We start from the raw sequence: 15219 nt of genomic DNA, 5'->3' as shown, positions 1-15219 counted from the left end.
CACCTTTCCAAAAGTTTTGCAAATCCCATCTCGACAAAGATCACTTCTGACATCATCAACCCAAGACTTAGTTGCCATATTACCTTCTCTGTTTCAACCTTGCTTGGTTGTAATGAATTTGCTCATGTAGTGGATTGAGGAGTCCCCCTATTCCGCTCGCAAGGTAGCACACACTCATGCCCTCAGTGGGTCGGTGCTCATTTAGTGTAGGGGCTGCTATATCTCTATTTTATTATGTTTTTGTGTAGTAAGTTTTTTAATTGAAAATCTTTTTAAAATGTTCACAAAATTTTAAAATGTGCATGATTTTCAAACAAATGGTCATGGATTTTACCAATATTCAAAATTTTAACCAAAAATATGTACTTTTAGAAATTTCCCTTTTTAACAATATTATTAAATTTTAAAAAATATTCACAAAGAACTAAAATTTCCACAAATTTTTAGGAAGCTCATGTGTTTTTTTATAAATTTTTATTTTCACATTTTAAATTAAATTTCCATGAATCATGTAAAAATCATTGATTTTTAAATTTTTCTTCACAATTTTTCTTCAAAAACACATTAAAAATTGAAAAAAAGCAAAAAAGCAGAAAAAGGAGAGATAAGAAACGGGAAGCAACCCAAGAACCCCCCCTCCCCCTAGCCAAAAACCATGAAAAACAGTCACAACTATAGTTATCCTGCTGCACTGGATGAAGTTACCAACATGAACAACTATAATTACCTAACTGACCAGGATAAGTTTACCAACATGACATGACTATAGTCACCTACTTGCACATGATGAACTTACAAACACGACATAGCTTTAGTTGCCAACTGCCATGTTATAGTTACAAACATGGCACAACTATATTTACCTAGCCGTACATGATGAATTTACCAACATGATATAACTATAGTTACCTAGCCACCCCAAATAGAGTTACCAACATGGCACAACCATACTCCAGTAATTATCAGTTGTCCACGCTACAATTACCAACATGTGACAATTGTTATGAGGTTGTTCATGCTATAATCGACATGGTTATTATGCAAAGCTGCATATGCTATAGTTACCAACACACTTTTTATGTAGTTACCTAGGTGTCCATGCTATAGTTACCAACATGACACAACTATATATCACGGATGCTATAGTTAGCAATTATGAACACGACCATTCTGTTGCGGGAAGGAGGCATGGTACCGGGGGAAACACATCTTAGAGTGCAAAATTTCACTGATGCATGTATCCGATGGGGGCATGGAGGACATGATGGAGACACTTGTGTTTTATATAGTTGTTAGTTAGGGGGTTTTCAAGAAATGAACATTAAGCTCCAACTAGCTCAATTGCCCCCCCCAACTAACAAATAGAATAGCCACTGATTACAACCCTTAGAAACTACAAAAAGTCTAATAGTGCTAGCCGTCACCACATAACTAAATGTCTCATCTTAATAAATTTCGCATTCTGTTTGAACCCTTTTGCAATGGGTCAAGTTGGTTCGTATATAAAATTAATTTTAGAAAGCAACTACAATGCCAAAGAGAACCTTGTAGTTGCTTTCTCAAATTAATGTGTTTTGAAGTTGGTGAAAGGGAACGTGTTTGAAATTAACGTGGTTTACGAAAGTTCAGTTTCTCCCTAAGATTAATGTGTTTTACGAAATTGTAGGCACACAAACACTGCTAATTGTCAAAACACAAAACATACAAAATAATGATACAAGTGAAGACCGTGTCATAATGCACATACCCATCAGAATTTGCTATATTGAACCCAAAGTATAATACTAGCTTCCCCCTCCTAAGCCTGACACTGATAGAGTGACATGCATCTAGAGATACCATTCTTTACGTTTATAACCCTTGCAGGCTGGCAACGGTTACAACCCTTACAAGTTGCCAATGACAATATTAATGTAATAGTGCTAGCCTTGACCACATGACTAAACATGTATTTCAAAGCAAACTCAGTCTTCAGATCACACAACAAGGCACCAACAACATCCTTGATAAACTAGCCACAATTATGTAATCAACATATATAAGATGATTTTTTTTTGGAAAAGGAGGATTACCCCCGGCTTCTGCATTCGAAAGATGCATGCGGCCATATTATTAAAAGTGGCGGCAAATAACAAAGTCTGAGATCCAGTATAGCTCGCAAACGGAACAAAGAGAAAAATGAAGACAAAGTGAAATCATAGCCACAACCGGCTGGAAAATAGGACAAAAGTGACTAAACACCTATTCTATTATGAGACCGCCATCCATACCGATTGAAGATAACCCGTGCTACCATCTCTCACTAATAATATATAAGATGAAATATAGTGACCCATTCTTCCAGTAGAAGAAATGTGATGTATGAACTTTGAAAAATGTGAACCTCAATATCAATGAGCTTTGCGCTAAGAAGAGAGTACCATACATGGTGCCTGTATAAACATGATTTGGTTTAGACTTATCTTCATATCCTAGTGGTTGCCTCATATGCACTTTCTCTTTCAGGAGCTCATAAAAAAACATGTTCTGCATCGCAATGATTTCAACCAATGGTGGTGCAACCACAAAAATGCATGGTGTCAAGTCCGCTAAACTATTTATCATTTTTTTTGCACAAATATGAATAAAATTAAGGAGTAATCAAAAAAGTTGGCGGGGTCAGCTAATACATAAAATCGTCACTGATTACAACCCTTAGAAACCGCCAATGACAATATTAGTCTACTAGTGCTAGCCTTCACCACATGACTAAATGTGTCCTCAGTCCTCACAACCAATGTTGTATCGTTTCTCGAATCCTTTTGTAACCGGTCAAGTTGGTTCTATCTAAAAATTTAATTTTCATGATTAACTGCGATGTCAAGGAGAACCTTTACCTCGGATTAAATTAGCTAGGTGAAAGGGAACGTGTTGACAAAACACGGAAACATACGAGATGAAGACCTTGTCACCGTAGATATCCATCGGAATTTGCTATGCTGAACTCAAAGTATAATACTACTAGCATTCTCCCCAGCCTAACACTGACAAAGCGACATGCATCCGGCGTCCGCCTGCATCCCTATTCTTTGTGTTGATTTGTGGATGAACGTCGTGGAGGAACCGGCAGATTGACAGATACACTCCGACAGCGACAAATTAGCCTAATAAGATGGCCGACAGTTTACACATATTATACCCAGCTGGTCCATCACGAGTGCTGGACTGCTGGGGCACCTAGCTGACCGATCTCTGCATCGGCCATTCAAGGTCGAGCTAGCTAGCAATGGCGCGGTTCAACGGAGCCACTGTTTTCCTCATCATCATCGCCACCGTGTCCGTCTACAGCTGCGCCATCATCGCCGGCGCCGCACTCGGCCGAACACTGGACAGCTCCGCGACGACTAAGCAGACGCCGTCGGACAGGACCCTCCGCGTCAGCGTCAGCTTCAGAGGCCTCGCCAAGGACTTCGCAAAGGTGATCGTGTATTCACATATCGACAGATCTCACAAAAAACATATATTGACACATAGATTTACCTAACCATCTCGATCTGGTTTGGACTTCACAAGCTGATGGATCATGGAACTAAGTTATATCCATGGTTAATTCAGGAGCTCTGGGGTGGTAATCACAGGGAAGGACGGTCAGGCAGAGCTCTCGCCGGTGCGGGTGACGGAACTGCGGTACTGTCATCATCCCCCGCGAGCGTCTCGCTCTCACCACGAGCCAACAGGGCGGCCGCGGCGGATCGCGAGTCAGCGCTGCAGCCCATGCCAGTTGCCAACTACACGCAAGTGAACAGCAGGGTCAGGGATGACGTCCACACAAGAGCAGCAGCGAGACCGTGGTCGAGGCACAGCAACTTCTCCGACGAGATCACTGACGAGAAAAGGCCGGGAGGAAGAGGAGTGATCAAGGTCGGGCCGTGGGGAGGATCCGGCGGGGCACCTTTCTACATGCGCGGCGGCCGCGGCGTGAGCGCCCCTCGCGTGCGCAGTGTCACCCTGCAGTACACCGACAACGCCATCCATTCCTTCTACCAAAGCTCAGACGAGCCCGTGGTGAAGCTGACGCTGGAACGAGCAGAAGGCGGTGGCCAAAGTAGAGCTCGTTTAACGGTAAGTGCATCAACTAAGCATAGATGTTTTGGATTTGTAATGAGATGGGCAAACCTTTGGTATATAACAAATTATCTACATCTACTGCAACACTAATAACTAGAATACTAGGCCCATAAGGGTTCAATTTACCTGGGTTTTTTTGGAGTTTTTTTTAATGCCCTTGTTCGCATGACGCGTGTGATGGGAGTGTACCTCCTTTTTTTTATCTCACTGAGCCTTTCACGTGAGATGGTAGTACGGTGGTTGCTGGTTTGACTGAATTGTGGTGTGCCACGTACTCTCCACGTGTTCGGCTCCCATGCATGAGATAATCTCTAGAAAACTCGGGTGAAGTCCTCCACCGCCCTATGGGCCTACAAAAAGCCCACCTCACCCCGATCAAATGAAACCCTCGCTTCTCGAACCACCTCTCCTCTACGGGTCTCCAGGGTTGCGGAAAAAAAAAGCGGCGCCAGCAGGCTACGGGGAGGAGGGCAGCGCCCTGCCGACGATTTATCTGGCTACTTCCTCCCCGTCGATCCCTGCCTGGACCATACCGTCTCCATCTTGAAGAAGGCTCGATCTTTTCCGGCGTCAGGTGAGCAGCTGGGTGTCCTTTTTTTCTTGCGGTTTATGGCCGGCGGTGGCCTGAATCTAAGTGGTGGTTGCCGTCCGGGCCGGCCGCCTTCTTTTTGTTCTTCTCCTTGCCTTCCTTGTCACCTCTCCCAATCGCAAGTGCACGCCTCCACGAGAGCAGCGAACAGAGCAGGCATTCATGGAGCAGATTCCTTTTTTTTCTCCACTCCTCTTGCTCCCTTCTGATCGAGCTCCGCGTAGAGGAGGGGCTCGAGCCAGGTGATGGCCAACACTCCGCCACGGAGGCCAACATGAGGACGTGCCCAATCTCGCTGTTGCTCCCCTTTGCGGTGAGTGCACGCCGGCTGCCCCTCGCACTCTCTTGGCCATGTGATATGTCGCGTGCATGTGCGGCTTCTGTGCTCCTGCTGCAGCTGTGTCATGTGTGTGCTAGCTGAAGCATTCGCGTGTCTGCCTGTAGTATATCCACCCCGGTCTAGCTGTAGCATTCATCTTTCCGGTATCGGTGTTCAGGTCGACTGCAATGTGTTCGGTCAATTGACCAAACTAAGCCAACATAAAAAAGATGTGTGCTTTTTTCAGTATGCAACTAACATGGCATTAGCTCAACACTAGGGATGAAGTATTTACACGTTTTCTGTTCCATGGATGCACTATTTTGTGGACGTGGCTGGAGCAATTAGTTCAGTGCATGGATGCCTTTTTACAAGTGTTCACTTTGTTCCTGGTTTTAGCAATTATGATGCCAATATGCTTATGGCGTGTACTTGAATATCTTTTATGATTTTTTTATGTAATTGGATGATCTCTTTCTTATTTGCAAATTAATATCACTTGACTATTGTCTATTTGTCTTTTGTTTCAGATTGATGAGTTCGTGATGTACGAAAAGAGAATGCCTTAGAAAGACCGGTCATACGAAAGATCACTTATTACTATTGAAATATTATGGTGACGATGTTTAGCAGTCATAAAAGGTATATCTTTTCTCAGATTCATATGGGCTGCCCTTCAAAGATAAATGTAGAAACAAAGTAGGGGAGATTGTAAGATTGTCCATGGTATTACTTTAATGTGGAGAAATATCACATGCAAATTTAGCAATCCGTAATTGTAGTTTTTTACTGGAATGTTTATTTTATAGAATTAAAAATTATCATGTTACTTCTACTTCCTTATGGTATTATATTGTGCCTTATCTCATGACCTAGGGACATTGGTGTCAAGTTTCACATACTTGAACTGTTTAATTGATTGCTTCCATAAGATCTTCTCCTCAACGTTCCTATGTGTGATGATGTAGTCCAGATCAGGCTTTGAGCTGTACTTTTTCCCTCAGCAATACTTTTAGTGAGAAGTAGCAACACTAATCCATCAATATAGATTCTGCGAAGTATTTAACATTGAGGCTGCATTCGTTATGCAGGGAGAGAAAACGAAGGTTAAAAATACTGCAAAGGAATAGGACTGAAGGCTACCATAGAACCTACAGGGTCTAGGAACACAGGAATAAGAGAAAGTAGACTGTTCGGAGCACAGCAGCCTTAAGGGTTTTTAAATTGGCCACAAGGCAGCTTTGTCTCTATCTCTCACCCCATCACGTCACACATCAGCTCATTTTAATTAGCTCTGCATGCTGACTGCCACGATCAGAGCACCTCGTCTCGGTCTTCCGCGAAAAACATGAGCTCCGGGCAGATTTTTCAATTCCTGTGGAATCGGCATCGAAAGGACAGGTTTCCTTTGGATCACTGTAGGTCATTCCTGCGTTTCGAACACCACAAAGGAAAATAAACCTTCATGAACAGTATTCCTTCATGATTCCTGCAAAAATCCTATGAACCGAACGGAGCCTGAATATGGTCCAGTTAGTGGCGTATTATTCCTTGCATTCAACACGTGTGTATAACACCTCGACGATGTGTTATTCTATATTGAAGTTTTAATGAACCTGAACTCTTCTGATTATTTTGTGTAAGCATGAACTCTTGGCGTGCAGGTGTAAGTTGATTTTTTTTTTCAAAAAAAAGGTGCAAGTCCTATCAGGCACATGGACAACTAACATCATGCTTCCTCTGTTTAGACATTACTCTACCACGTAATTGGTCTTTGGTTCTCTAGGAGATCGTGGTCCATATTTGATTAACTTACAAAAATATATGCATTAACATGAAGCTTTGCTGGAGTATTTGTGCAAAGGGTAAGTTATGCGAAGGGTAAACAATGCTTTATTTGTTCTATCTAATCTAAATTTTAAAAGCTTTTTGTAAGAAAAATATGGCCAGGCATTTACCAACAGGCAAGATCTAGCAGCTTACCTTATTTTTATTCCGGATGTTTAGTCATGCATCCGAATTTCCGGCATGATAGCTCACTTCTTTCATGTGTAAATAATTCCCTCTCCAAGGGATTCCTTAATTTATTTCTATCCTAGCAGTTCGTACATATCTATATTTTGTGTGGAGCGTTTTCTATTTCATTTTCTTTTACTTTGTTTTGATATATGGATTCTGACTGTAGTAATTCAGTTTTTCCACCAATTGTTGGATGCTTAAATTACCTTCAAGAAGTGTTTTTTCCCGCTCCCACATAGCATGCAGCAGTTATATGCATCATTTGACTGGCTGTGTCATACAGTTAAAAGCTTAGTATTTTTGCTCATACAAGGAACAGATTCAGTTTAGTTAATTTAGCTCTATTGGCTGTATCAGTAAAACGTGGAAGTGTGCAATTTTGCTGTACATACTCCCCTATTTGTATCGGTTCAGTTAATTCAACTCTAATTATGTTAGTTGTAAAACATGGAAGAGTTGTTCGCTGGGGTTCTTTTCCCCCCTCTCCTTCTTTAATGAATGATATGCATACTCCGTATTCTAGAAAACAAAATACATATCCCCTATATATGCCCTTCTTATCCTTTCTTAAAAATAACTTGATACGTACAAGGGAATAATTACTTCCTGTAGATCTCCTTCCAAGTTTATTTACTTGATCCTTTTTCCTTTCACTTCCCTTGACCTATTTTTTGGTGCACTGACATGGTGTCTTCAGTGGAAAATTCTGATGCTTCTATGCTTTCATGACTGAATATTTTAAATATTATTAAACATATGTTATTTTCTCATGGAAAATCAAGTTATAAGTAGCTTAAATGCTTATTGCTGTTGGCATGAGATCTATGGGTTCTCTCTTAGTAATCAAGCACGTCAACTTCTGCTTTTCAGAGAAGGTTCCATGTTGCCATGTTCTTTCTGAAGTTAAATTGGCATTACAAATTTTGTGATCAATAGCTTTCAGAAGAAAAAGGTTGCTCAAGCTACTCTTCATCAAGTTTGCACATATCACGGTATAGTCATCAACGACCACAATCATGATGCGCTCAAGACAATGTTCAGGAGTTACTCAACAACACAATAGTGGAGCGGAACCGATCACTACTTAGTGATTTGGAAAGCAGAGTACTATTACTTTACAGAGGGAGTACATTGTGGTACTTTGATTTTTCTTTGCAATATTTATTACATAGAGATAATCTAGAGCATTCTGGAGGGGAACTAATCGGTATGGAATACTGATGCATATGCATTTTCTGGTGCAACTTGCTTCTAGGATGCGGCAACCATTTGAGAAAATTTTATACTTCCTCTGTCCTTAATTATTTGTTAGATAAATGGATGTGATATGATCAAGGATCCTCAAAAAGATTTATCTCCCATTTCAAGATAATTTGCCAAACCGTCGAGAGCCAGGACGTGCATCCAGTAGCAACTTCAACATTGTCTACGCATCAAACAAACCACCTGAACAAGAGCAAAAGAACCAGCTTCATCTATCTACCACTACATTGTAGAGACACACTCAGCTGGAGGATCAACATCTCAGGTCTAGGAAGAGAACAAGAGCTTCACAATTCTGCATTCAGTATCCACTATCACTACGTGTTGTAGATCACCTATGCATGTACCAACTAAATGTACCTTTTCCTGATCACCTATGCATGTATCAACTACATGTACCTATCCTTGTATGAACTATTTTGCTACAATCGAGTTTTGGAATGACTTACCTAATACTTATAGAAAATCTAAATAGCTTATCAATCTACATGGCGCGGCGTGCCGCCGCGCACTACCCGCTAGTCTATATCTATATCTATATCAATATAAAAGACCCAAAAAAGCAGATCCAAACCATCTCGACCGTCAAATCATATTATCTAGCAGTTTAAATCGCTCCAATGTCAAGCATCAAACACGTTTAACGCTCTAATTACCCACCATTGCCATTGGCTATAAACATGTTTTGACTCAACACTATCCCATGAAATCTGTCATGTAATTAATATCCCATCATTCCTGCGAAAAAAATAATTGATATCTTACCAAATACCAACATGTAATAGATATACCTTACCTAATATAACACGCAACTAATATCCTATCCTACCTAATATAAACGTGCATTGCACGTACATTATTACTAGTAATTAACAAACATTTGGGTATATTTCATCTTGGAATATACTCCAATGAAAAATATCTTTACAATTAACTATGGCCGTTTTTCTTGACGAACATAGACCCGTTCGTGTCTACGAAGAACTTATCACTTCCTCCATTTTTGTATACAAGGCCACAAACCCATATTATAGGTATCAAGGCAAAAGTAAATGTGTGCTTAAGCCAATATTGCAAGCTAGCTTGTCTTCTTGTTTGTCGTGTTAATTAATGCATATTTTTCTGTACCACCAACAACAAGTCCATGCTCTCACCACTGGTGGAAAAAGGGCCTTTGGTCGCGGTTCGCAACTGCCATTAGTCGCGGTTGCGCAACCGCGACCGGACGGGCGCGACTAAAGGCCCCCCCCCTTTAGTCGCGGTTGCTTAAGAACCGCGACTAAAGGCCCGTCCACGTGGGCGCCAGGTGGCCGTCGGGGCGGAGGACCTTTAGTCGCGGTTCTTGTGGCTAACCGCGACTAAAGGCCGCCACAGGTTTTTGAAAAAAAAAATTGAATTTTTTTTTCAAATTTCTGAATTATTTTAACCTCTAGTCTCTAATCACCACCCCTCATCACTTCTCAATTTATTCTTTTATCACCCCTCATCATTCCAAATCATCTAACTTCCCAACCGGTCACCCATCCCTCTCACTACTCCAGCCCAAGCACGCTTAACTTCCGGGTTCTATTCTCCCACGCTCCAAGTCTGCACTTGTTGTTTTCCTGACAATAATAAGATGTCAATCCTATTAACCTTCAGGAATTTTGCTTGAGCATGAAGTGACACATTTCACTATTTGAGTTTGAAACTATTGTTTTAAAAAACAATAATTATTTAGTAACACTAATATTTCTTGAATAATTAGTTTGACCATTGTTTGACCACAGTTTGACCACAGTTGACCACAGTTTGACCAGATTTGACCAAAATTGAAATAATTAAAATAATTATTTAGTAACACTAATATTCTAGAATAATTAGTTTGACCATTGTTTGACCATAGTTTGCCCACTGTTTGAATATTTTTCAATTTTTTCCACTCTAGATCTTACAAGCCCCGTAACTTTTTTTCTATTAGGTTTTTGAGGATTTTGAAAATGTTTAACGGAGTTCCCCCGTTAAATTTGGATGTAACTTTTCGAGTAGATGATTTTTCATATAAAAAACTTTTTCATCCGAGTTAGTATGCAAAAGTTATGCCCATTTTTACAAATTTCAGAGAGATTTTGCAAATAAAGTCAAAATTCACATTTGCAAATTTTCCCAACAACTAGACCACATATCACATGAGAAACTTATTTTCTTTTATTTTTTTGACATTTCCATTATTTTCTTTTATTTTTTTTAAAACTGAAAAGGCGATCCGGGGGGGGGGGTAGAGTTTGAAAATGGGACCTTTAGTACCGGTTCGTGGCACGAACCGGGACTAAAGGTCTCAACCCCATTAGTTCCGGTTCGTGCCACAAACCGGGACTAAAAGGGAGGAGCTTTAGTCGCGGTTGGCCTGGCCAACCGCGACTAAAGGCCTTTGGGCACCTTTAGTCGCGGTTGGCCTGGCCAACCGCGACTAAAGCCCGCGAGCGCCCTGGGCCCAGGCATTTGGTCGCGGTTCATCTGCCGAACCGCGACTAAAGACTTCATTAGTCGCGGTTCCTACAGTTTCGCGACTAATGGGGCTGGACGGAAGCCTCTTTTTCTATCAGTGCACTCCTTTTAGTTGATTAATGAGGCGCACGCAAGCCAAACTTCTCACACCCACATGCATGCAAGGGATAATTAATGTCCTCCTTTGCTAGTACGAGGCGAATATCATCAATTTTGTCTCGATTAGTGTTTGTGGCCTTGTATAGTTGCAAATTGTAATTTTGATTGTGGCCTTGTATATAAAATGAAGGGAGTATAAGATGGTAACTTGGCTCCTTTTTATTTTCCTTTTCGGTAGGACTCTCCTAACCGAGACCTTCTTTTTAGCCCTACGAACAGATCAACTTTGCATCAGATGAGCAGCTCATCGCAGTAGAGGGGACTTATGGGCATTGCAGCTATGTTTGGGCAGTGGTTGTCACCTCGCTGACGTTCCGTACAGACAAGGGGAGAACATACGGGCCGTATGGCAAAGAGACCGGGACTCCCTTCTCCATCCCGGCCGCGAATGGATGCATCGTAGGCTTCTGGGGACGTTCCGGCTGGCTGCTTGACGCCATCGGTGTTTACATCAGGCCGTGCCAAGCTCTCATGGCAGCTTAAGAAGCAACCACGGTTGTTATGGTTCCTTATGATATCCACTAGGAGGAACCGGAAGAATGTAATATACACATACACTGTTTTACCATCACGCTATTGTGTGTAGTTGTACTATGTAATTTCAGAAAATAAGCTGCGAGACATGTGGACGTTTATCTCTTGAAGCGAACATATAAATGATCAAAGTTTCTGAATGTGTTTTACGACTAAAGTACAAGAAAATCTGCCATTTATATGGAAGACAGAAAATATTGTATGGAAAAGATAATCTTAAGGTGTATTATTATTCGAGACCGACTATGCATCACGCACCTGAAAAAAAGTTTCATCAGTCACTTCTACTCTAGACCATCTGATCTTCATCCAACGACTGTAAATAAATCGCGGTATTATTCATCATCTACCTCTGGCTTCTTCTTCCTTGCGCAGCCGCAGGCCCGCCCAGGCCTAACCGCCTGCCTGCCCCCCCCCCCCCCCCCGGCTAGCGGCTAGCGCCACCTCGCCGCCCCATCCTCTGAGGGAGTTCTGGACTAAGGGGTCCTCCGGTGTCCGGACAATTTGATATGGGCCGGACTGGTGGGCCGTGAAGATACAAGGCACAAGACCTTTCCCCGTGTCCGGATGGGATTCTCATTTGCGTGGATGGCAAGCCTAGCGTTCAGATGTATTATTTCCTTTCTCTGTAAACCGACTCTGTACAACCCTAGACCCCTCTGATGTATATATAAACCGAAAGATTTAGTCCATAGAGACTAAGACAAATCACATAGGCTAGACATCTAGGGTTTAACCATTACGATCTCGAGGTAGATCGACTCTTGTAACCCCTATACTCATCAAATACAATCAAGCATGACGTAGGGTTTTACCTCCATTAAGAGGGCCTGAACCTTGGTAAACATCGCGTCACCCTTGTCTGCTGTTTCCTTCGATCCTCAGACGCACGGTTCGGGACCCCTGCCTGAGATCGGCCGGTTTTGACACCGACATTGGTGGTTTCATTGAGATTTCCACTGTGTCGTCAACAGAAGGTTCGATGGCTCATTTGATCATCAAAAATGATGCCGTTTTCGGGGAAGCTTTCCTCCCCGGCCATATTTTTGTGTTCGGCGGCTTCATTATGCGTGCCAACTCAATTGGCCACCTCGAACAGATTGATAGCTACGTCCCTGGTCATCAGATCAATTTTGGGAACCTAAATTATGTCACCGATATCCGAGGAGACTTGATCTTCGAAGGATTCGTGGCCCCGACGACCGCTCTGGCCTTAGATCCGGAGCAAACCACGGTCCGAAGATTGGAGTTTGGAGCCCACCGGACTCTCCGCTGCAAACCACACTATTGAAGATCTAGAGGCGATTGTGTCCACGGCAAACTCAGAATCAGACCGGGTTCCTCCTATCACTGAAAGGCCGGACTCACCCCTAGACTCCAGACCCGAACTCTCGAAGTTCATGCCAAGCAAGCATGGCCAAGAGGCCTTCGCCCCGGCCGGCCTCGCGGACTCTCGTTTCCCCGTCCAATCCTCGCCTTAAATGAGGCTCTAGACTTAATGCGGTCCCTCGCTGTTACTGAGGAATCACCTCCGAACTATGCCCAGCCCGAATCAGGGGCTGGGAGCAGGGAATTTTACGTCCCACCCGCCACCCACTTCATAGCCACTGTCGATGACTTAATCGACATGCCGGATTACACCTCTGAAGACATCGATGGCGTGGACGACGATGCCAGAGACGAACAAGGCCAAGACCCGCCGTTTACTGGACGCTGCACGGCCACCTCCACATACAACGTGTATATGGTGGATACACCCAAAGAAGATGACGGCGAAGGCAGAAAGGATTCGGTTGAGGAGAAACCTGTTGAGGCTCCACCAAAGCGTCGACGCTAGCGACGCCGCTCAAAATCGCATCGTGGCAAAGACAGTAATACCGGCACCGGAGATGATAACACTCTGGAGGGTGCCAAAGACCCTGAAGCCCCCGTCCAGCCCACATCCGGATAGGACGATGTGGAGAAGGGGCAAGTTAACCCCGACGGTCCGGTCGAGAACGAGGACTCGGAGGATAGCAACTATTTACCGCTCTCCGAACACGATGTCAGCCTCGGCAATGGAGATTTCATCATGCCGAAGGAACCCCTCGAGCAAGAGCGCTTCAAGCGCCAACTAATAGCCACTGCAAGAAGCCTAAAAAAGCAGCAGCAATGGCTCCAAGCCGAACAGGATATGCTCAACGACAAATGGACACAGGTCCTAGCTGCCGAAGAATATGGCCTACAACGCCTAACAAAGAGCTATCCGAAGCGTCGGCTACTGCCACAATTCTACAAGGAGGCCTTCGAGCCAACAATCGAAACATGAGCACGTTGATGAACTAGACCGGCCACTGCGTGGGCGAGATAAAGCGGCCACCTACGCCGAACACCAACCCGCACCACCTCGCCGTAAGGGCAGAGAGATAGCGGCTCCAGGATACACCTACGACCTACGACAAGACCTGAGTAATAGAGTAGGCCAAACAAGATCAATCTATGGATCAAAGGGACGCGCCCCAACGCGAGAAGATGGCCGTCAAGCTTGGCCTGACAGGCATAACCTCACCAGGGCCGAAAACCGCATACGGATGTCATCCGAACTTCGTCGTGACATCGCCCAATATAGAGGCGCCGCACACCCCTTATGCTTTACCGACGAGTTAATGCATCACTAGTTCCCAGAAGGGTTTAAACCCGTAAACATTGAATCATACAACGGCGCGACAGATCCCGCGGTATGGATTGAAGATTTCCTTCTCCATATCCACATGGCCCGCGGTGACGATCTCCACGCCATCAAATACCTTCCCTTGAAACTGAAAGGACCAGCACGACATTGGCTAAACAGCCTCCCAGAGAAATCTATTGGTAGCTAGGAAGACCTGGAGGATGCCTTTAGAGACAACTTCCAAGGTACCTATGTCCGGCCTCCGGACGCTGATGACCTCAGTCACATAGTCCAGCAACCCGGAGAGTCAGCCCGGAAACTCCGGACCAGGTTCTTAATTAAAAAGAACCAAATTGTCGATTGTCCGGATGCCGAAGCCCTCACGGCCTTTAAACACAACGTCCATGACGAGTGGCTTTCCCGACACCTCGGCTAAGAAAAACCAAAGTCTATGGCAGCCCTCACCGCACTTATGACCCGCTTTTACGTGGGAGAAGATAGCTGGCTAGCTCGTAGAAGCAACAACACCAGCGACCCTGGCATCTCCGAAGCCAGAGATGGCAACGACAGGCCACGACGCAACAAACACAAGCGTCGAAGCAACAATGAAGATACCAAAGACATGGCGGTCAACGCCAGATTCAGTGGCTCTAAACCCGGTCAGCGGAAGAAGCTATTCAAAGGAAACAAGGATGGTCCATCTAGTTTGGACCGAATACTAGATCGGCCTTGCTAGATCCACGGCACCCCAGATAAGCCTGCCAATCATACCAACAGAAATTGTTGGGTCTTCAAACAGGCCTGTAAGATAAACACCGAACATAAGGGGAAAGGTCCGCCTAGCGAGGATGATGATGAGCCTCACCCAACAAACACAGGGGGCAAAAGAAATTTCCCCTCGAGATAAAAACAGTGAATATGATCTATGTCACTCATATCCCCAGGCGGGAGTGCAAGAACGCACTAAGGGACATTTACGCCATAGAGCTAGTCACCCCAAAATTCAATCCCATGGTTGGCTTGCCCGATCACTTTTGACTACAGATACCATCTGACCAGTATTCGTCAAGAGGTTCGGCAACACTGTTCCTC

At 43.8% G+C, this 15219-nt stretch overlaps 1 protein-coding gene across 5 annotated transcripts; it reads left to right on the top strand.

Annotated features, from left to right (window-relative positions):
* Nucleotides 1-3214: 3214 nt before the first annotated feature.
* LOC123082092 (uncharacterized) lies at nucleotides 3215-8506 on the top strand. Of its 5 annotated transcripts, none has more exons than XR_006438940.1 (4): nucleotides 3215-3457; nucleotides 3595-4101; nucleotides 5546-5657; nucleotides 7905-8506. XR_006438940.1 is itself a non-coding variant. In XM_044504508.1 (3 exons), exons 1-3 carry the CDS (start codon nucleotides 3266-3268, stop codon nucleotides 5582-5584), a joined length of 738 nt encoding a protein of 245 aa, XP_044360443.1. In that variant the 5' UTR covers nucleotides 3215-3265; the 3' UTR covers nucleotides 5585-6100. The 5 variants fall into 5 exon arrangements, 1 of the variants encoding a protein (XP_044360443.1); XR_006438939.1 differs by having other exon boundaries at nucleotides 6107-8506; XM_044504508.1 differs by lacking the exon at nucleotides 7905-8506 and having other exon boundaries at nucleotides 5546-6100.
* The last annotated feature ends 6713 nt before the right edge of the window (nucleotides 8507-15219 follow it).

The sequence above is a fragment of the Triticum aestivum genome, chromosome 4A (assembly GCF_018294505.1).
Source record: "Triticum aestivum cultivar Chinese Spring chromosome 4A, IWGSC CS RefSeq v2.1, whole genome shotgun sequence".
NCBI classification, from domain to species: domain Eukaryota; kingdom Viridiplantae; phylum Streptophyta; class Magnoliopsida; order Poales; family Poaceae; genus Triticum; species Triticum aestivum.
The sequence above is the reverse complement of the archived record's forward strand: the minus strand, read 5'-3'. Positions and strand labels throughout refer to the sequence as shown.